The 20,896-nt window shown below is 38.8% G+C and overlaps 3 protein-coding genes across 7 annotated transcripts; 1 reads left to right on the top strand and 2 right to left on the bottom strand.

The window, feature by feature from the left end:
• Window positions 1–288: 288 nt before the first annotated feature.
• zdhhc11 (zDHHC palmitoyltransferase 11) lies at window positions 289–7,904 on the bottom strand. 2 transcript variants are annotated; one of them, XM_008323326.3, is made up of 11 exons: window positions 6,305–7,904; window positions 4,719–4,940; window positions 3,946–4,124; window positions 3,766–3,867; window positions 3,549–3,673; window positions 2,897–3,052; window positions 2,522–2,634; window positions 2,397–2,446; window positions 2,267–2,306; window positions 2,101–2,179; window positions 289–1,796 (listed from the first exon to the last, which is right to left on the bottom strand). In XM_008323326.3, the coding sequence occupies exons 2-11, from the start codon at window positions 4,938–4,940 to the stop codon at window positions 1,669–1,671; spliced, it is 1,194 nt and encodes a 397-aa protein (XP_008321548.1). In that variant the 5' UTR covers window positions 6,305–7,904; the 3' UTR covers window positions 289–1,668. The 2 variants fall into 2 exon arrangements, with proteins under 2 accessions (XP_008321548.1, XP_008321547.1); XM_008323325.3 differs by having other exon boundaries at window positions 2,101–2,306.
• Window positions 7,905–8,029: 125 nt separating this feature from the next.
• brd9 (bromodomain containing 9) lies at window positions 8,030–13,114 on the bottom strand. Of its 4 annotated transcripts, none has more exons than XM_017038181.2 (17): window positions 12,963–13,114; window positions 12,131–12,354; window positions 11,895–12,059; window positions 11,640–11,769; window positions 11,467–11,524; window positions 11,137–11,281; window positions 10,927–11,037; window positions 10,658–10,845; window positions 10,435–10,567; window positions 10,126–10,201; window positions 9,933–10,028; window positions 9,711–9,843; window positions 9,514–9,625; window positions 9,357–9,413; window positions 8,906–9,011; window positions 8,397–8,567; window positions 8,030–8,285 (listed from the first exon to the last, which is right to left on the bottom strand). In XM_017038181.2, exons 1-17 carry the CDS (start codon window positions 13,009–13,011, stop codon window positions 8,185–8,187), a joined length of 2,055 nt encoding a protein of 684 aa, XP_016893670.1. In that variant the 5' UTR covers window positions 13,012–13,114; the 3' UTR covers window positions 8,030–8,184. The 4 variants fall into 4 exon arrangements, with proteins under 4 accessions (XP_016893670.1, XP_016893671.1, XP_016893674.1 ...); XM_017038182.2 differs by having other exon boundaries at window positions 9,933–10,025; XM_017038185.2 differs by having other exon boundaries at window positions 10,658–10,782.
• A 19-nt stretch (window positions 13,115–13,133) lies between these two features.
• trip13 (thyroid hormone receptor interactor 13) lies at window positions 13,134–17,183 on the top strand. The gene is made up of 14 exons (XM_008323321.3): window positions 13,134–13,274; window positions 13,405–13,476; window positions 13,623–13,782; window positions 14,085–14,211; window positions 14,435–14,490; window positions 14,586–14,676; window positions 14,754–14,826; window positions 14,907–14,970; window positions 15,056–15,142; window positions 15,218–15,324; window positions 15,426–15,579; window positions 15,816–15,928; window positions 16,040–16,109; window positions 16,190–17,183. The coding sequence occupies exons 2-14, from the start codon at window positions 13,415–13,417 to the stop codon at window positions 16,283–16,285; spliced, it is 1,260 nt and encodes a 419-aa protein (XP_008321543.1). The 5' UTR covers window positions 13,134–13,274; window positions 13,405–13,414; the 3' UTR covers window positions 16,286–17,183.
• Window positions 17,184–20,896: the final 3,713 nt, after the last annotated feature.

Below are 20,896 nucleotides of genomic sequence, written 5' to 3'. Positions count from 1 at the left end.
AATGCTGTGTTTTCAGCCTTTAAACTGAAGATTCACCACAGGAAGAAGATTCACCAATAGTTTTAATATGTAAACAATCGAACTATGTAAAATAATCCCAGGCATCTCAAGGGGTTTGGTGTTCACGGGCAGGGACGCCCTACACCGCTTTTTTCCAGCAAGTGGTTAGAACGTTTAGACTGAAAGGTGGTGGTGACGAAATTTAAATTTCCCTGCTGTTTATAAGAACCAAAGAAAAGAAGTGATATGTGGGCGTAAACACAACATTAGTTTTTATATTTATGGCTTGTTGGTGATATGACAATATGATTTGAACTGATGGCCTGGTCATTTATTAGTTGAAGTAAATTGACAGTTGGTAGTTACAGGATACGCTGCATATCTGGCACCCTCTAGAGGTAAGACAGGAAGAGCCGCATTCTCTGTTTGACAACCATATCAAAGAAGTATTTCCTGTATTACATTTTGAAAACTACCGATAAAATATTGTTTTGGGCAACAGTGCCACTGTTGTCCAGCAGACAATTGCTAAAAAAACATCTGTAAAAACATCTGGGGACATTTGTGATACAAAATGGCCTCAAAATAATCAGTTGTCATTTTCGGAATTTGAAAATAATAATTATTGTGTCCTTATGTACGTAAATCAAGATATTATTGTGAATTATTTTACTTTTAACTGCCTCCTGGACCTCCCTGAATGCACACTACTTGAATGCGTTACGTAACCAGTGTTTGTACCGTGGCTGTTGGTGGATGGATATGTAAACTCATATTCATGCTCCTGGATCTAATACTAAAAATAAAATCATAGAGAAAATAGCGTTAAAATTGCATGTACTCGTAACAAATACGATTAAATGTCCACCGAGTGGGATTGTTGTCATTGTGAGACGCCTGAGTCTATGGCGTCATGCTCTTGTTCAACTGGTCCAACAGCGCCGCTGTGTGGTTTAATGTTTATACGCACATTCATATTAAGTAAATAAACAGACTGCTTTTAAACCACTACTAAAAAAGTTGTAGTAATAGTAGTAATACAATACACTATAATACACTATACTCTGCTAGAATATTTACTGTACTAGATTAAATATTTCTATTTTTTTAAACACTACTTTGTAAACATGCCACTGAGTAAGTGTATGTGAAAAACAGAATGAACTGTGCACATGTTGAGTGTTTACATTGTTTACTATCAAATACAAAACAGTCACTGAACACTGATAAGGACGTAACATCCACAGTTAAAAAAACAACAACAGAGAACTGACTGATCTGTTAGCTGGATGCCAAAATACACATAACGTTTTAGTTGGACTCGGGCTGATTCAAACACAGGGTAATGTCATAGCATGATCTTCATCATCTTCTGCTTTGTCATTTTCATTTTCTCTCGTTTGTCTCTTATTTGCCTCCAAACTTCTTCACCTTACCTTTCCCTCCTGGTCACACTTAGTGAAAATCTCAGTGGTAAAAAAGAAATACAATCTACAGCACAGTAAACAGGAGAGAACAATAGCTCTGTGACAATTCGTGTGATAAAAATGCTTTAAATAATTAATCTGTCATAAAAACACAGTAACAGAACCACATCAATCAGTCTGTGTGCCTCAGTTTCATAACGTGTCATTAAAATAAATGTCCGTCTTCCAGAAAAACTCCTTTTTACGTATCATCTGCAGTCATCACGGAGCTGCCCAGTGGGTCTTGCATTCCGGGAACACTGTCGACTGACTTCCTGCTGGGGTTTGGTTCTTCTTCACTGTCATCGGACTTCCAGCTTTTGTTATCTTCTAAAAAAATAGGAGGAGAACATTTTACTCAATTCAATTTAAACCGCCAACTTTGTCAATATTTTGCGTCTTCTTTTATTATCCCTACATGCAATAAATTAGTCAAATGTCTTCAGTGTCGAGAACATGAAACACGTGAGGTCATTGTTCTTGACAACGTCAGTGCTTGTTTGTTAAATTCAGCCATTATCTACAGTATGGAGGCGGAAATTGGATTTGTGTGAGATTATCAGCTGTATTTTTGTACTGAAGATGGAGACCACAGATCAGAGTTTAGTTATTGATGGTTCAATCACAGACTTACTGGCCGTGGTCTCTGTGGTGTGTCCTGTGCCGTAGTGAAAACTGTCCTTCTTCTCTGCTGATTTCCTGATGTGTTCCAACTTGTTTGAACGGCACGTGGTCAAAATCACATTGTCATAAAAACATCGACAGTATGAGGTTGTTGGGTGACAATATGAAGAGCTTACTTCTGTACATCCTGACATGCGGCAGCTGACTGGATCTTTACTGGAGGGAAAAAAAGATTGATTACATTTCTTTACAATTTTAGCTCCAATATAATATAATATAATATAATTCATGTTTTATTGGTTTTACCTTGAACTTTGCAAGGGAGTGGGTTCACGGTCCATTCTGCTGCTTTGGTTCTGTGGTTAAAAATAAATACAAGAGGAAATGATGAGAAAGAGTGAGATACGGAGAAAGATAAAGGGCAGACTTACCTTTGGGTTTTTGTCATTGGCATCGTTGGCTTTTCCTGTTTCGGGGTCTCGGCTTCTGGACTCTTTTTGTCGCTGCATTTTGACATAATCATATGTGCTTATTCCTTTGAAAACTGGGGGGAAAATTATGAGATGTAATTAATGGACTCTGCAGAATTAGACTTCAGTACAGAATGATTTTGTATCATGTTCACAGTATCTGTCAGATTTGGAGCAAACAAAACCAAAACACATACAATGACAATGGTGATCGGTTAAACCAATCAGCATGATGATAATGCAGAAAGAGTGGGTGGGGCCATGGATATTGAACCAATATCAGCATCTATGCAAAAACAGTGAACAAATTGACCTGGACATCAGAGCGTGACTCACATAAATAAAAGTGAAAACCCAGCAGATGACACAGCAGCAGCAGGCAGATGGCGCTCAGTATCACTGTTAGGAAGGCCAGTATGAGAAGTCCAGCTGAACTTGTCTTTACTGGTGCTAATGGTATGAACGCCAGCCAGGTGCCGTTCCCCAGGACACCTGCACAAACACATGCACGCAGAATTTTACCGCAAACTTTAGCCAACGCCTGGCCTGAAGCCAGTTGTTTTTCTGATTGGAAGCAAGCGTTCATTGTCATACACAGAGATCATTAATGCCTCTGTGGCTGCACTGTAAGCGACTACTGATCATTCATTTGACACACTACTTTAATTGATACATAACAATGTACACAGAAAAGAAAAAAAATGAGCAACTGAGAAAAAACAAAGGCCAGGAGGACTGAATAGGTGTGTGAGATACTGGTATAGCTAACTTGTGTGGACAATTTAAAAAAATACTGCTATTGTGGGGACATTTGGTCCTAGTGGGAACAAGTTAGGATTAGAATCAGGGTAAAGATTAAGATTAGGGATATATTTGTAATAGTTAAATTCATTCATAAGAAAAGCGGGAATACAAACGTCAATGCAAGGTACCCGTCGAAAAGTAGCGTATGTGTGTGTGAGTTAGTGTGACACACGTTTGAACTCACTTTCAAACTGTGGAGCAGTCCGTAGAATCTTCGGGTCCAAGTAATGCTGAATAAAAATAAACAGGATGACGGCCACGTGCAGAAAGGCCCCTACTGTAGCAGAGGACAGGGCTACGAAGAAGCAGCTGAAGGCGGGACAAGAAACGTGACATTAGTCCAGATTTTAATCTCAGAGTTTGTCAGAAGAACAGTCACACTCTATTAAATTTAATCTCACTGGTAGTTTCTTCCACCGATGCAGGTGTTCAGCCATTTGCAGTGGTGATCAAAGTCTTCCACACATTTGTTACAAACTCCACAGTGTTTAACTTTCGGCCCCCTGAAAAGGATTGAGGAGAATTTACATCAATGCCTAAATGCTAATGTTAATGTTGGTACTGCAGGCTTGAATACATACACGTTGACATCACACAGGTAACAGTGAAGGTCCTGGATGACATGTGACTGCTTCGTCCGATCAAAGACGGGCATCGGACTAGAATAACTGTGCTTGGCCCTGACGCTGGCGTCGGCTGGGTCTATAGTAACAGCAGCAATGTGGGTGAAGAAGTGAACGGCAAATGCTATTCCCATGAGCTATACGCAAAAAGAGTTGAGGAAAGTTAGTCAATGTTTATGGTTGAAAAGAAAAATAGTAATTAGTGGATAACATTGGGCAATAAATACTAGACTGATAATTACAAGTGTATGGACAAGAGCAGAACGAGAACAGACTGGAATCAATTAGGGAAATTATTTGAATTTGAGATTACTTCTAGGTATTTTTAAGTATAGTTTTATATATTTTGTGGTTGTAGTTTCTGCTACGTTTTGGAAAAGACAAATGGTTTAACTGATTACAAAATCTAGCTGCAGCTCAAGTAAGGACTGAGAACCAAGTTCTTGAGACTGGTTGAGAGGAGCCTTAGTTAAAAAGAAAACGTAAGTTTAGTAACTTTACAGCATTAGTCATATGTCACGAGTGATCATGTCTTGGGGCTCAACAAAGACATGCCATGAGACAGAGACAGGCCATCTCTGATGTGACTGAGGCAAACAGAGGCGGCCCACACAACAGCCCCGTTGTCTTGTGCCCAACAACCTGAACTAGACCACATTAGATCCTCATGTCGGTGAAGTCCGACTGAAACGCTGATGCACAGCTAACAGTTAGCATCAGGTAAAGGATACAGAGTAGAGCACGTGGTTCCACGGCCGGGGTAGCAGGGGTATATAGATGCCAAAGCTGACCACGGCCAGGTAGCCAAAGACCAGCCAGCCCAGCACCTGGAAGACCTGAGGTGGCCACGACCAGCCGTTCATCCTGGGTGTCTTAGAGGGCACCAGCTCGTTCCTGCTGCTGCTGCCCTGCATGGGAGATGTGCGTCTCCACCTTTGACTGAAACAATCCATCTAGAGCAGGGGTGTCAAACTCATTTTCACCGGGGGCCACATCATCAATACAGTTCCCCTTGAAGGGCCAGTTGTAAATGGAAGACTGTATAGATCAGGGGTCCCCAAACCGCGGTCCGCAGACCAGTACCAGTCCATTGATCATTTGGTATCGCAGTGGGACACAGTGAAAAAATTTACTTAATTTTTACTAATTTACTTCATTCAAAGAAAATCCATTTAATTTCTTTATTTAAAGGTAATATGGCAATATTTTAAAATAATATGTCATTCAGACACTGATACAAACAGAATAGAGTCTAAAAGATGTTTTACTTTGAAAATGTAATGATCCTTCCTAGGTACCAGTCTGTAGTAACGGCCGGTACTGGCTGACCAGTCCTTGGGACAAAAAAGGTCGGGCAGCGCGGGTACTGATGTAACTACTTCATAACAGACTAATTCATGTTTCTGCAATTGAATATTATTTGATTGATTATAAAAACGTTTAATTTCTCAGGTTAAGAAGCTCTGCAGCATGGACTTTACTAAATGCTTTTTTTAATGATTTAGAGTGTGTAAAGTATAACAGTAAACATCACACGCAGACCAACCATCATACAGTTAAATATAACTATGTGACAGATGAGGCTGCGACAGAGTGCGTAGTCACATTTGTTTAGAAGTGAGATAGGAAAATGTGATGAGTGTTCCCACGGTGACTTTCTAATGACGGACTGAACGAGCAGTCCTCACAGGTCACCATGAGTGTATGTAATAGAATTATATTACATGTATTATAATATAATAATTATTATTATTATTTTCAATTTACCTACTTTCTGTAAAACCTGTGCTTGTTTAGTTGAACACAACGCTGATATACACAAAGGATGTGAAAAAACACACACCAATTTACAGTAAATAAATATAATTTCCAGGCCAATTAATTTAAATGACATCATTCAGCACAGGGACTGTGAATCACTATTATTAAAGAATGAGACAGAAAACGTATTGTTAAAAATGTTTTTAAAAATAGCCATGAATTTATTCATTATTCACAGTTATTTTTGCAACAGCATCATGGCATGACAAAAACAAAGGCACTCAGCGCTCACATAAAGTAGCCTACTTGAAATCACATGTTTTGCTTCAGGTCTTGAGCTGAGCTAGACGTTCTAATGTTAGCGCTAGACTACGGTGTAGTACGAGAGGTATTTAAAAAGTAAAAATGACCGCATCCTTCTCTGTTTTTGCTATTTAATGTTTAAAGTATATAAACAGAATTTTCTCGTTCTCAAAATTCACTATTAAAAGAGGAACTGGTTATATAATACCACTATATATCATAAAAACATTAAAGTCAAATAAAATGTACTTACCGTTGAAGTGGAAAATGATGATTTTCAAAGTATAAAATTAAACTAAAACGAATTTAAAGTAAAAACTCAGGTTCTTTTCTTTTTAAAAAACGGTTGATGATTCCCATCTCTCAGATCTCTTAGACATAAGATGTCAGCAGGGCAGGTCGTTAAAAAGTGGGATTAATAAAAATCAACAGGTTGTCGGTGGAATGGCAGCCGTTCACACGGTGAGAAGTTGAATCATTCATCGTAGTCGGGTTTGTTTCGTCGAAGCACAGGACTCAGAAGTTGAAAAATCAACTCACTCAGCAGGTCGCAACGCACCGCTATGGTAACTGAACCGCCGCACATGCGCAGTACAGGCTCTGCTCACGGCACAGCAGGCACCGTCCATCTCCTCTTAGTCTTCCCAGTTTTACATCTTAAATCGCCCAGAGATTTGATTGAACTCATTGAAGTTATTTAATTATGTTCTTAAGTGTGTTTTCTGTCATTGTCATTCATCTTTATCACTAAACTGCGTTTATTTTAACAGTCTTTGACCGACATACGGTGTTGCGTTAATCATTGGCTCTTCACACAGGGACACGGGGGATTGACATCATTTTGTTGCATTACTGCCCTCTTCTGGTCATCTTTACATTCTGTATTTGATAATATCTCAACCGTTTTTCCTCATTCCAGGATGTCCTCCTCATTACCTGCTTCCGTTTATGCATGTATTTATCTTTCTGTTTGTTTGTTCTGCACATTGGAAAAGCAAAATATATTTTACAATTTTACCAAATGATTACTTCAGCGTAAGAGCATGAAACTGTTTTTTTTTATTTAGGTTTCTATGGCTCTAGAAAACAAGATTGGCAATAAGTCAGGTGTCAGTTGTAGTAGCACCGAGAACTTTTGCTGCAGTAAAATTACTTCTTAAACACGTAAGATACCTTTTCATGCTCTTTCTCGACATCTCGTCCTTGTTGATTGATCACATTGACTTTATGTTGAGTCAGTACAAATTTAATGATTTAAAAAGTTTTTGGGTTTTTTTTGGTATCGTAGCTTCAGTGTTTGAGCGACATATTAAAATTCATTACTGTACAGTGGGGGTCAAAACTCTGTGCTCATGGTTGATTGGAGCAAAATCCTACAGCCACATGGCCCTTTGAGGAATAGTTTGGACATGTCTGCTGTACAGTGATGCTTTCAATGTCACAGTGAGACATCATGGAAACTGTCTACTAATACCTCTTGGTTGATATGTAAAAATGCAAAAGATTATTCTATTTTCATATGCAGCCTAAAAGCATATCTACGGTCACAGCCATGTCCCATAAGCCTCATTTAACACATTTGTCTGTGCTGTGACAAAAAGCCTTTTACAGTACTAGGTTTTAGAGTCCAAATTGCTCCACATTTGCATCTTCCATATCTATGCTTCCCAGTAACCGTCACTTCTCCCAGTCGTCAAAACAACCATGTCTGCATAGCATTTAGTAACAGCAGTGTGTACTTGTAGCTCAAGAGAGAAGTGCAATCAGATAGACTGTGTTTTACTTCTGCATCAGAGTCTGATTTCATTACACATACACAACAATAATCATGTTACACTCAGATTCATTTTACTTCTCTCCTGTGTCTGCACACTGTGATGCCATACAGGACTTACAGTCTCATTATTATTTCCAGTGTTATTGACTAACACCTCACTGTAAACCAAAGCTTAATAAACAAAACACTTAGACAAAAACATAAGTGCAATCATTTATTGTTCACATGTCGCACTTGTGCAAAAAAAAACCCAACCTACAATTAAACTACAAACAGTCTGTACAATCATGTTGAAACCGCAGCGTTTGAACATTGACGTCGTTTACACCGTCGTCACAAATCAGGAGTGTGTTTGGTCAGCTGTTGGTGGAGCTCTCTGGCTCCGGAGATTGCAGGAACTCGTACGGATCATGAACCATTTCCGACTGGTCTCCGACACCCAGGTGTGGTGAACTCCCTGCAGGGGGAGGAGCAGAGTTCTTAGGTTGTTTTTATAAGCTGCTGTTACATGGTGAACAAGGAATAAAGAGCTAGAAGAAACATATTATACTGTATGTTTTCACGGTACCTAAATGGTGCTGGTCCCTCTCTGAGGCATTCGAGAGCGAGGACATGTTGGATGAGGGTCTGGAACCGACTCTGTCAACCTGAGCCTCCTGGAATTCCTGCAGGAGTTTGTCTGCATCATCAAAGTGCTGGTGGCTCTCATCGTTCCCCGGCTCTTTTTTCACTGGTTTACCTGAATAAAATTATATTCATTAACCATTTTTATTAATCGTAGAATATCCTAAAAATATACACAGTGAAATATTTCTACTTTATATTAGAATATTGAAGTGTTCTGGTCTGTTACATCACCATCATCAGAGCCAGTGGCATTAGCAATTCAAAAATATTTTTTTTCTCAGAAAAGAATGCAGTTAAGACTCTGCTGAAAAATTTTAATCAGATTAAAGTTCCATGAATATTATGCATTAACTGCCAACAAGGCCACAGTGACCAGAGTTATTCCATTACTGAGGAAACTCAACTGAATGCAAATGTACTGTAGTCAGTGTGGAGACAGAAGATAGTCACCTAACGAGTTAAGCATGGAAATTTCCAGAGACATGTCGGGATAGTTCTTCATCGACATGAAGTCCAGGACAGAACTGTTCTCTCCGAGACCACTGCTGTCTGACATCTGGTAGAAAACATTCAACTCAGAGTTAGTGAAGCTGTCACTTTTACAAAATTATTTTAAATTAAAATGTACACAACCAAGTTGAAATACCAGAGTTAGTAACATTTCAGATTAAAATTGCCTAAACGTTTTAATGGCAGTTAAAAGTTGTAAAAACAGTGATTATTATTTTTACTTTTGCAGCCTTATTATTGTTTTTTCTGTAGATTGTTTGTTCCCAAGTAAATGTCAAAATAATTCATCACTCCAAATGGAAAAAAGTTGTGATATTCAGTATCTTGCTGCAGACAGTGGAAAATGATCACAGTTGAGTGATGTTTTTATATAATCCAGACTAAAACATACCTGAATATCACAAATGTTAGACTTGGTCTCATCAGGCTTCAGCATCATGTTTCTTTTCTGCAACGTTAAAAAGGACTTACTACTTTGTACTAGGCAGTGTCCAAACATGAAATGTGATGTTGTTTATCACATATAGTACAACAGACGGCATGTTCACCTGTCTGATCTGATTGACTGCTTTGATGTGATCGCCTCCAGTCATTTTGTCCAGCAGACCATCGACCCAACGTTTTGTGACATTTCCACAACCTTTGACGAACTCTTGTAAACTAGAGAGAAACATAAAAAAAGATAAGTATTATCAGGGAAATAAATACATTTCAAAGTTCTTCTAAAGACCTAATAATCCTCTACCTCAATGCGAACTGTGCCCCTGTGTCGTCTCCGTAGGCCGAGTACAGCATGTCCACCTCATCAGGCAGCAGGTCTGGGAATATGGAGTTCTTCTGGAGGCTCTGAGTGTTGTACGCACTGCTGAGAAACGTCACTACACACAGCATGAACTGTAAGTATATTTATAATCTATATACAGTAGGTGCATGTGATAACTGTCAACAAATCGACGTTAGAACAAACCTTTGTGTCTTCTGTCGTCCTTAAAACCCAAGGTTGTTAATCCAGGAAGGAGTTTATTTGACAGAGAACTCAGGTCCACTTTATGTGTTTCCTCTTCTGAAAAGAAATACAGTCAATTACAAAATTGTTGTTTAAACAAATATATATTGTGGGTCTAGAATGTTATGTAAAAGGATGCGAACTCTGAACAAACCTTCAACATCTGGATCAATCTGATTTACAACTGTATAAACAAGGGAACTATCAGAGTCTTTGCGCAAATAGCCGATCTGGAAAAATATCACAATGAAGAAATATATGGTTCAATGCAAATCATACACATTGATGGTTCACATTTACACATACTGTAGTTAAATTCATTTTTTTTACATATTTCAAATTTTAAAAAAAAAGAGTAAAATAACACTTAATGTAAATAATGTCTCTAGAATATGCAGTGACTTTGCCACTATAACTTTAGTTTGTATAAAATTAAGTACAAATAAGAGATATTAAATGAAACCTTTGAGTTTGGCATGTATCGGTTGATTCGATCCCGAGCTTCATCTGCAGAGTGTTCGACCAGAGCCAGAACATGCTCCTCTGCTGTGCTGTCTGTTAAACTGCAAGCACTTCCTTCTGGTTCGTACAGGTAACTGATTTTTCAAAACAACAAAAATATGATATGATAGGTTATTACACTGACAAGTTAAAACGCATCATTAAAAATAAGACATTAAACATACCTGATGACCTCCTTCATGTCTTTGGCAGGTTGTTTCTTGGACTTTTTGGCTGACTCCACTGGCATCGGGACGATCTCAGGGGGAGTCAGATCAGCGGTGAGATCCTCATCACCCAGGATGGCAGCCTGCTGGGTGAAGTCCATGTCTTGCATGAAAGACATGCTGCGCTTTAAAGCTAACAGTCGGTCCTGTATAAACACTCTGATTAGTCTGACCGTTGGGAACAGATTAAAAAACCTGAAGTTTATTCAAGGTTTTTTTAGCTTTACCTTGCTCATCATCTTAAATCCAGTGTGGAGCAGTTTTTTGGCAGCTTTATAGTAGACAGTTTCTGGTCGGTTGTACACCATTGCGTTGTCGCACATTAGTTTAAAGTCTGCCTGTGGATTAAATAACATGCCAATAAGTATAAGAGGATACTTTCTCTAAAATCCTGATGTTTTTCCACCAATAAATATTTCATATGGAATCAAACTTACCTTGAATTCTGTTACTGTGTTGTAATCATTGTTTCGAATCTTATCTTTCATTGTGCTAAAATCCATTGGATGTTTAATGATCACTGAGTAACCAGGAGCAATGGCATCAGTTACTGGAAATGAGAAGAATCCATGCGGGTCTTTCCTTCAAAGACAAGTAATAAATAAAAAGTTATTTAAGAAACTCAATTTAAAATAAAAAACAATATATATAATTCATATAAAAAGTGTTGTGCTTGGCATCACAGAGGTTTCTTTCATATTTCAATTTACATTTTGCAATGACCATTGAAGAGACTATGATCAAATAATTAAAATAATTTTCCTCACCTCTGCAGTTGACGTAAAAAGTGCTCCAACAGTTGTTGACGAGGAGTCGACTCACTTTCTGTGTAGTACAGAACAAATGTAGAACTCTTTACTATCTAATACTGCTGTATTGCAGTCAACGTAGTGGTTCCCTACTGACTGCTGATGTGATGTCAGCAGACAGGCTGTCTCACCTTGATGTGTCCTGCATGCTCTGACCGGTCTGTCTCCCTGCATGTCTATATCCATCTTCACATTCGGGTGAAAATCCTCCAAATCAGGTTCTATTTCAAACTTTTCTTTCTTTTTTTTCTTTTCTTCAGGCTGTTAGAAAACACAAAACAAAACTTTAGAGATAACATTCCGGCTGTTAGAAAACACAAAACAAAACTTATAACATTCCAAAATGTGAGGGACTACGATGTCTGATGTTAATCATGGTTACGTACCTCTAAACTGATACTTATTGTCTTTGGCAGTGTGAATGGTTCAACAGGTACAACCGCACTGACTGATGTCACAGGTGCTGCTGCGGATGTTGCTGATGATGATGCTGCCACTGCTGCAGCTTCTGATTCGTTTTGCTCACGCTCTCTTTTCTTCCTTTTTTCCTCCTGTAAACAAAAAACCTTTTAATTTTTTTATTCAAACAAATAATTAATAACAAAAACAACAGTGCACTCACCTTTCTCCTCCGTCTCTCCTCATCGTCCACATACTTGTCTTTGTCCTTCTCTGACTTCTTTTTCTTTTTTTTCTTTTTCTCTTTGTGTCGTTCCCGCTCATGGTCTGACCTGTCGTCATAGTAGCTGGAATCATGGCCTGAGCCAGAGAGCTCTGTGACTTCACTTCCTCCAACTTTGAGCACAAGTTTGAGGGGTTTCTCAAGAGCCTTGTCCTCGTAGTCTGCTTTTGAAACAAAATAAAACCAGAGTTACTCTGAAGTGTAAAAACACTGTGGCTTAATTTGACGTTTACATGGAATGAGTAAATGACTGGTGGTGATATTCTCTACAGGCAGCGCCACCATGCTGGCTGTAGAGACTCAAAAAAACATTATCACTGGTACATTTTTATGATTACTAAGATATACAAGATATTATATGCTCTATAACGCTAACCTTTAACCTAAAAAACCCACCTACAGGGATTGCAGCTGTAACTAAATGCTCAAATAGTCTTGTGACAATATTATTTATTATGAGTTACATTGAGTTCTGCATCAGTCATATGTCTTAGACTGTATTTATCCGAACTGCATTTTGACACAAAATCGTAATAAAATCCCAATTAAAAAAGACAATACTGTAACAGACGGCATTTGAAAACAATCGTTCGCATAACGCTAATGTCCGGGGGAAAGAATTAAGTGAAAATTCTGAGAACAAACCATTTCTTCATTGGTTTTTCATCCAAACAACTATACCAAAATGCTATGCTAAGGTTGCTAATATAACGCCAGCTAAAACAAAAGAAATACAATAAAGAGTTAATAATAAAAAGATGCGTCCAGGTACCATCGACTTTTCTCCACTCCGGTTTATGTTTCTTATGTTTTTTCCCCATGGTTATGTAGTGTATTCAAAGCCTTGTCCAATTCTTATTGATGTTTACACTGGCTGAATGTTAGCTGAGGCTAGCTCTAATTGTAACGTTAAGGACCAGCGGCAGACGGAAATGATTCCTCAAAACAAACTATCTGTTTCCGGTGGAACCAAAGACCGCGCTGAATTCAATGAGTTGTCGGTTTCCTGACAGCAACACGACGTGGTTTTGATATTTTCCATCAGTATTTTATGCAACAACTTTATCAAGCTTGCTGATTTACGGTAAGGTCTCATGTACTAACAGTGTCATTGTTAATACGGTACGTTAGCTACCATCGCCGAGTCATCTAACGAGCTGTTAACCAGCTAAAGACATGCAATTGTTTTTATAGTTCAGTCGTTGTTTTCACAGATTTTTAAGGATGGATGAAGACAGAGTGGAGGCGAAGAACATCAATGTGGAAGTTCTTGTGAATTCCCACAGGTGTGTCCGCTGAATAGCCAACATTTGTCCATCCTCAAAAAAAGCTCGTTCATATTAATCAACCCAGTCGCCCCTCACGAATTGTGTGTATCCGATTTTAACGTTTAAATAGATGTTGAATTTTCCCCTTTCTCTTTATGTTACAGTACAGCCAAGCTGTCAGAAGTCAGAATGCACGTTCTGGCTTTACTGAATCGCCACAGTACGATTTTTGGGAACTACAGATGGACAGAGTTTGATGAAGACTTTCTCAGGAATCATGTCGAGTCGGTGGCAATAGTTGATATAGAGGAAATGGTTACACAGGTCTGGTACACTGTCTGTCCAAAAGTCTGAATAATAATAACATTTAAAATATGAATTTATACCAAGTTGTTTCCTGATTAAAGACAACTTATTTCTAGGAAATTGTGACTAAGCATTGATTAGATTCCTACTTTTAAAATATGCATGTTAATATATTTTCGGGTTTTGGAAAATATATTACCTTTTTGTTCAATGAATTGTGTGACATTTCTCTGACAGGTTGATGTCTTTGTTTTATTTATTACCACCCTGTGTCAATTGTTGTGACGTTAAATACATATTATAATTTATTTGCCACTCAGCCCCTGGATTTAAAGAACTGCTCTCTGTCTGTGCACATCTTCACACTGAATGAGGACGGACCGAGCACGCTCAGTTTGGAGGAGGACGAAGAACTTTCTGCAGCAAACCACTGGTTGTTACCCACAGGTAACAACAAAATGTTCTCGTATTTATTCATTTTCAAACCGACAATGAAAAAAGCAAACTAGAAAATGGATGAAGTTTGTTTTTAATATTTTTATCATGTTTTTTTTGTATTGACACATCAGTAGAAGTCAGCTGTTTTTTTTAATATGAAAAATGTGAATATATTGAATTATAACGTATACAATAGTATAAGTGAAAGAGATTATCTTCTGTTTAAAATTAGCTGAATTCCACGGGATCTGGGAAAGTCTGGTGTATGATACTGGCGTCAAAACTCAGGTAATAAACAATATATTTAAAATGTAGCAAATGGTTACATTTTTACAAAACGTCATTCAATTTTAAAATGTACATTGATTTAATTTTTTTCCCAGCTCCTGGATTACGTCACAACCACAATTTACTTCTCAGACAGAAGCGTTGACCCCAACCTAATCTCATGGAACCGTGTTGTGCTCCTTCATGGTAAAGTCTTCAGACTGTTTGGATTTTGGTCAGAGGTTAGTTTTGTAATATAACTGACTCGTCCTCTACCACATCAGGACCCCCGGGCACGGGGAAAACGTCACTGTGCAAAGCTCTGGCTCAGAAGCTGTCAATCAGACTGTCCAGTCGGTAAGTCGCTCTTCGTCTCAGTAAAACTCCGGTTGTTGTTCCTCCTCCTCCTCACCTGACAGCACGTTTCTTCCCTGCAGGTATTCTTATGGACAGTTTGTGGAGATCAACAGCCACAGCTTGTTCTCCAAATGGTTCTCAGAGGTGAAGCTGAACTCCAGTTTATACCACGTTGAATCTTAGTTGACTTGATCCTTCACACAGAAACTCTTTGAATCTTTTATTTCAGAGTGGAAAACTGGTCACAAAGATGTTTCAAAAGATCCAACAGCTGATTGATGACAAAGATGCTCTGGTGTTCGTTCTGATTGATGAGGTAAAAATAAATGCTGTTGAAGGTGTCTCTGCTGCAGCCAGCACTGTTCTGTTAAATATTGTCCATTTCAAACAGGTGGAGAGTCTGACAGCAGCTAGGAACGCCTCCCAGGCTGGAACTGAACCTTCTGATGCCATTCGAGTGGTCAATTCTGTTCTCACTCAACTGGACCAGATCAAACGGTCAGGAAGCTAGGCCTGTAAACCAGATCAGTCCTCCTCATCACAGAGGCTTCTCGCTGCTTATTTCCTCTGTGTTATTCTCCTTTGGGTTTGGGTTTCAGACATTCAAATGTTGTGATTTTGACGACCTCCAATGTGACGGAGAAGATTGACTTAGCTTTCGTGGACAGAGCTGACATCAAGCAGTACATCGGACCTCCGTCTGAACAGGGCATCTACAACATCTACCTCTCCTGCCTGGAGGAGCTCATGAAGGTAACGGCAGCTTGTTTTAAAGTGAGATTTTAAAAGTTAATTGCAGTACACATACCTGTAATATCAATGATCTGAAGGCCATTGTTCTTTAGCACGGAGTAAGAAAGATAGCAAAGTAGTATTTCTCAAGAAAAAAGGAATCTTTAACTGGATTCGGATGAAACCTAACTTTAAATAAACTCTAGACATTGACGTCTCTTTGACATCTGAGTCTGACGTCATGACTTTTTCTTTAGTGCCAGATCATCCACCCTCGGCAGCAGCTCTTCACCATGTTCGAGCTGGAGACCATGGGCTTTGCTGAGAGCGAGGTGTCGGAACACAGTCTGAAACTGAGGCACATCGCTCTGTGAGTACACGAAGCGATCCAGCGGAGCCTCTGGGTTGTTCTCTTGACATCAAGTCAACCAACAAACTGAAACAGCCAGAGGTCTGTGTCTCATTTTCTCTTCATTTCCAGGAAAAGCAAAGGCCTGAGTGGAAGAGCTCTCAGGAAGTTGCCGTTTCTAGCACATGCATTGTTTGTGAAGGTGAGTAAATTATTTTTGGCTTAAAAGAAAAGGAAAACAAATGAAAGTGTTTTCATTAACGTGGTTTTGTTTGCCTGCAGTCACCCACGGTGACTTTGGAGAAGTTTCTGGAAGCTATGGACCAAGCAGTGGATAAACAAAGAGAGGAAAAATCCAGTCTGGTCAACGGTTTTTGAGTCTTTAACACTGTTCACGAGTCTTCAGTTCTGTTCAGAGTTTAAAAGAAAAAAAGTTTGTCTTTTACTGTATCTGAGCGTTTTTGTTTTTAGACCACTAAGTCAAGTTGTTGAACAAATATTGTCTCTGATGTCTAATTTCTGATGACGTCTTCAGGTTTATATATGTACATATATATTTTTTTGTCATCACTTCCTCAACATTTACAATAAAGGCAGTTTTGGTCTAATGTGGAAAAATCCAACCCAGTGCTTGAAATATATATAATATTGATTGAGTTTTTTTCTTTTTTTTATGCATTAGGTTTAAGGAAGGGCTTTCAAACAATTAGAAGTTGAACCTGATTAATCACAGGGTAGCAGTGGCTTAGTCATGATTAATCAAAATAAATCAACATTCCAGAATATGATAATTGTTTGTTCTGGAACAGAAAGAGATAACAGCGGGTAGATGTGTGTTTCACACCTGGTTTTATTTGTGACTAAATCCACATGATGCTATTATTAATATGAAAAATTGTCATGAAAGTTATTCAAAATGAAAAACCAGTACATGTAAATTACAATATGAGACTATATACCAATGGCAAGTGAATAGACGGTGGAATTATTGGATATACAGTGTGTATTTCGTTAAACATTTATTCTGATTAACTTCACAAATTAATGAACATTAGCTTTAACAGCCCCAGTTTGACATGTTAATGAACTATGTATACAGATTTTCCTAAGACATGCTAACATTAGCCGCTCTCTGCTGCTTAAAACACTAGCTTTTGTAGTTGTTTTGTGGGATTGTTGGAGAACATCTAATACGGTTCTGTAATGGACTTCAGCCTGAGAATTACTAAAATGTTATCTCTGAACGCTATCTTGTGGAATATTTTTTTTTTTTTTTTTGGTTTAAAAACAGGTTCTTTCTCTACTAGTAGTGAAATGTCATGTCTGTAATGTCAACAGTGATCTTGTGTCCTTGGTACAACTTTTATTGTGTATATACAGGTAACTGTAATAAAAACTAAAGTTTAAGGTACTCGTGTGTTTTGACTAAATACTGCGTTTCAAACTGACGACCTAAACAGAATCTCGTGGCCGCCACTTGGTGGCGCGCAAATCCCGTTGTGTAGCTTTGCACGTGAAAGGCCTGATGTTGTTAAGTGTAATTTATGAGAGGCATCATAGTAACACAACATGGGAATCCAAATGTGTTTTTTAAGCTTGTGATTGCCACTAAGTTGGACTAAAACAACCCGGAAATAAACGATGTAAAGGAATATTTGAAGCTAACACCGTTGTCTAAATATACAGTCTCTGTATGTCACTTCAAAGACAGACAGATACAGTTGTGTTGCTACTGACATGACCTGAACACGTCATGACTGAAAGACTAAAGTCCTGTGTTGAAGTGCAGTGCATCAGTCACATGGACAGTTTACATGAAGACATCACTGGCTCCATTGTTCATTTGAACATGTTTTGCATTCTGTGAATGCTCTGCTGCTTTGCATGTCCGCCACCGGCTTCAGACAATGTGCCCTTTGTTTGTTGTTGGGCAACAGATTTTTCACTCCACCACTTCAAAGGTGGATTCTGCAGGCTGTTCTTGAATGTGAAAGGAAAGCAAAAACACACACCGAGTTCTTGTTTTATTCTCCCGTTCTACTGTGCAGTACATTCATGTGGCCGTCGCTGCCTCAGTGGAGCCTCTGCTGGGTGTTTTATTGAGCACATTTTATGTGGAATTTTCGGTTGATTTGCTTTTACTGGCAACAGGTTGTCATTAAGATCAAACCAAAGATTTACACTCATCAATTTATGTTTTTTTCCTAAGCGCTGAGCTCGACAAAAAAGTCCAGAATGGATATTCCCTGTGTGCAGTAAACCCTCATTTAAGTCAGGAAACCTAACTGTTGTGTTTGAATTATTCTTCTTAATACTAGAGTATCTGTTTCACCTAATTGTTGTGGAGCCGCAATTATCATTTGTCAAAGACGTTTTTATGAGGTGAATCACACAAAGGGTCTCTCCTTAAGTTTGTGCAGGGATCACAAAGTAAAGAGAAAGAAAGAAAAGCAGATGGAGAAAAGAAAAGTTGTAGGACTAGGCATTGTAAATAAAACCATAATTGCTCTGTCTGGAGGCCTTTTCTCTCGACTGTAGTTTGTCCAAAACCAGGCAGCTGTTAAAAGGCAATCAGGACTGTGAAGGAAGAAAACTCAAAAGCCTTATTGTTGCGGGGTTTTATCATGGTTTCAAGCTGTTTGAAAAACGTCAAACCTCCAAACAAAACAAAAACCTGATGTTTATCCTCTCCACTGTTGTTCAGGTACATGGCTGAGAGCAATGGAATATGATTGTGTCTGCCAATGGTGATTCACATAGGGAGGGGTGCAAGCACACACACACTTGTCTAGGTAAGTTAGCAGAAAACTCAACCCAGCTGTGCGCAACAAATGGACGTTTACATGCACTGCTAAGTCCAGCTACGGTGCTAGCTTGACTGTGCCATGATTGGACAACCATCCTGCCAGTGCGTCTTCATTTGCTTCAGCTGATAGACAAATCCCTCCCCTTCAGGCTCTTAGTATCGGGCAATGTCCCATTGACTGTTAGCTATTAGCAAGTTAGTTATTAGATATGTATATATACATATATATCTATATGAGTATGTATGGGTATATTCAATACATAACAATATATATTTAAATAAATATAAATACATGTATATAATAGCTTAATCTGCCATTCGTATGAACACTAGGGCTGCCAAATTATTCAAAACGACAATCACTCGCAGTCCATTTAGCAGTTATGTCAGCTTCTCAGTTGAAGACTGCCCAGTGATTGGTGAAAACCGTCTGATGCAAGCTCAGCGCCCTCACCTGATGTTATAGCTGTATGACTTTACAAGACAAGTCAAGACAATTGGACACTAGTCCAAGGAAAATGACCTGCATGAACTGTTACTGACAATTAAGGTTAAAGCCAAGCTTCAGAATACTTTTCTTCATATGATTCTTTTTAAAAGTAAAGAACCACATTATACAAAAACCTGAATTCTACCAGTATATATTCACATAAAACCTGAATTCTACCAGTATATATTCATCCACATGTTGTATTCGCATACATCACCATCACACTGTCACAGCTTTTCAATTCTCCATCTGCGTGACAGCCTTTAGAGATAAACCAGGACTTTCATCCAAGTGAACGCCAGCCTCAAAAGACAAATCCCTGTTCCCGCTCTGAACTACCCTGTCAGGGACGGCATGAAAAGTTGATTCTGACTGAGTTCTGACATTTTTGCACACCATATGTTAGAAACAGAGGCAGAAGCAGAAGCAGAGAGGGAGGGAGAGAGGGAGAGGATGAGGCAGATATGAGGCCGAGCCTTAAAGAGAGGCAGTCGGGCTACATGAAGAGAATGTATTCATCAGCCACGTTGAGCGGGATCAAAGAAATCTGCCATCAGCGAGCAATGAAAATGTCTGCTCACGCTGTCAGCCGTATAGACTCTGATCTGAGAGTCCTCTGTCTGGGAGGAATCTAATGGCGGACACATTGACAGGAAGAGCTGTTTACCAACTCTCCACGTTCATCAATGTCTGGCAGTGAAACTTGGACACAGAGATCCACCGAGCCTGCCTGCCATTCTCAAAGAAAAATAAGATGTTCTTCCAAAAGCACAAAGGATGTACAGTATTTCTCTTTTGTTTTTCCAGGCACGGCTCCTCTGTTGAGGTAATAAAGAATAAAGATGGGCTATAATTTTTACATGACAGCAGCACTTTGGTGGGTTGACTGAATGAGCGAGAAATTGGCACCGAGCAAATAATAATAACAGTTTATGCCTCGATAACATGCAAAGATCAAAGTAACATCTGTTCCAGTTTTGAATACAGTCTCCAGGAGTGGGATATTTACCAAACACTAACACCACTTTCATGTTTTCATACTATTATATATTTCAGAGAGGTTGCCTAACTAAATGAATATTCATAACTCTTGGCCCGCGTCCTGTTGTAACACCCTGCCAAAGGAAACAAAGTATAAAAAATGCTGCAGAGCTTTTGATCGCTGTGCGCCAGGTTCGTGTGCTGCTCCTTCTTCCTACTTCTCCTCCATAAACAAACGGTTCATCTTCACCGTTTGTTATTCACTGACACAGGCCATAAACACAACAGGAGTGAAAACATGCAGCAGTCACGTCACGTCTTCATTAACTGCACCTGTGTTTATACCAACACACATGACATGACATGGAAATGTCTCTGCTGTAATAAAAACAGTCCAGTATGAATTTGAATGTTTGAATGCTTTAAAGTTGTATCGACCGTTCGACTGGATTGAATATCCGGATGTTCACACAATCTTTACTAATTAAAAAGTAATGTCCGTTAATTGGCTTAAATAATAAATGCAGGTTTCCTTAGGGATGCGTCGATAGAGGTCGCACTTTTACTTTCAGCGGAAATAAACTCGATTAAGAACAGCATATTTAGATCAATAACAAAAGAAAGGAACGAAGGGAAACAAATAACAATTTCAACATTAAAAAAATGTATTTTTAAATTCTTGAACACTCGTTACTTCATTATATCATTGTGT

This window comes from Cynoglossus semilaevis, chromosome 13, assembly GCF_000523025.1.
Source record: "Cynoglossus semilaevis isolate Cse_v1.0 chromosome 13, Cse_v1.0, whole genome shotgun sequence".
Classification (NCBI taxonomy): Eukaryota; Metazoa; Chordata; class Actinopteri; order Pleuronectiformes; family Cynoglossidae; genus Cynoglossus; species Cynoglossus semilaevis.
This window is presented reverse-complemented; position numbering and strand designations above follow the sequence as displayed.

Bases quoted from the DNA above. Each gene is read 5' to 3' on its own strand.
- zdhhc11 (XM_008323325.3), bottom strand. From the start codon at position 4,940: ATGGATTGTTTCAGTCAAAGGTGGAGACGCACATCTCCCATGCAGGGC. The intron at 2,635-2,896 runs GTGAGTCACGCT...TTTTCCCCCCAG, and splicing joins GGGTTTTCACTTTTATTTAT to TTTTCAAAGGAATAAGCACA. The intron at 2,447-2,521 runs GTAAGTCTGCCC...TTTTAACCACAG, and splicing joins CCAATGACAAAAACCCAAAG to AACCAAAGCAGCAGAATGGA.
- brd9 (XM_017038181.2), bottom strand. From the start codon at position 13,011: ATGGGGAAAAAACATAAGAAACATAAACCGGAGTGGAGAAAAGTCGAT. The intron at 10,029-10,125 runs GTTTGTTCAGAG...ATTTCTTTTCAG, and splicing joins GATTGATCCAGATGTTGAAG to AAGAGGAAACACATAAAGTG. The intron at 9,844-9,932 runs GTTTGTTCTAAC...TGCTGTGTGTAG, and splicing joins GGACGACAGAAGACACAAAG to TGACGTTTCTCAGCAGTGCG.
- trip13 (XM_008323321.3), top strand. From the start codon at position 13,415: ATGGATGAAGACAGAGTGGAGGCGAAGAACATCAATGTGGAAGTTCTT. The intron at 14,212-14,434 runs GTAACAACAAAA...GTTTAAAATTAG, and splicing joins CCACTGGTTGTTACCCACAG to CTGAATTCCACGGGATCTGG. The intron at 14,491-14,585 runs GTAATAAACAAT...TTTTTTTCCCAG, and splicing joins ATACTGGCGTCAAAACTCAG to CTCCTGGATTACGTCACAAC.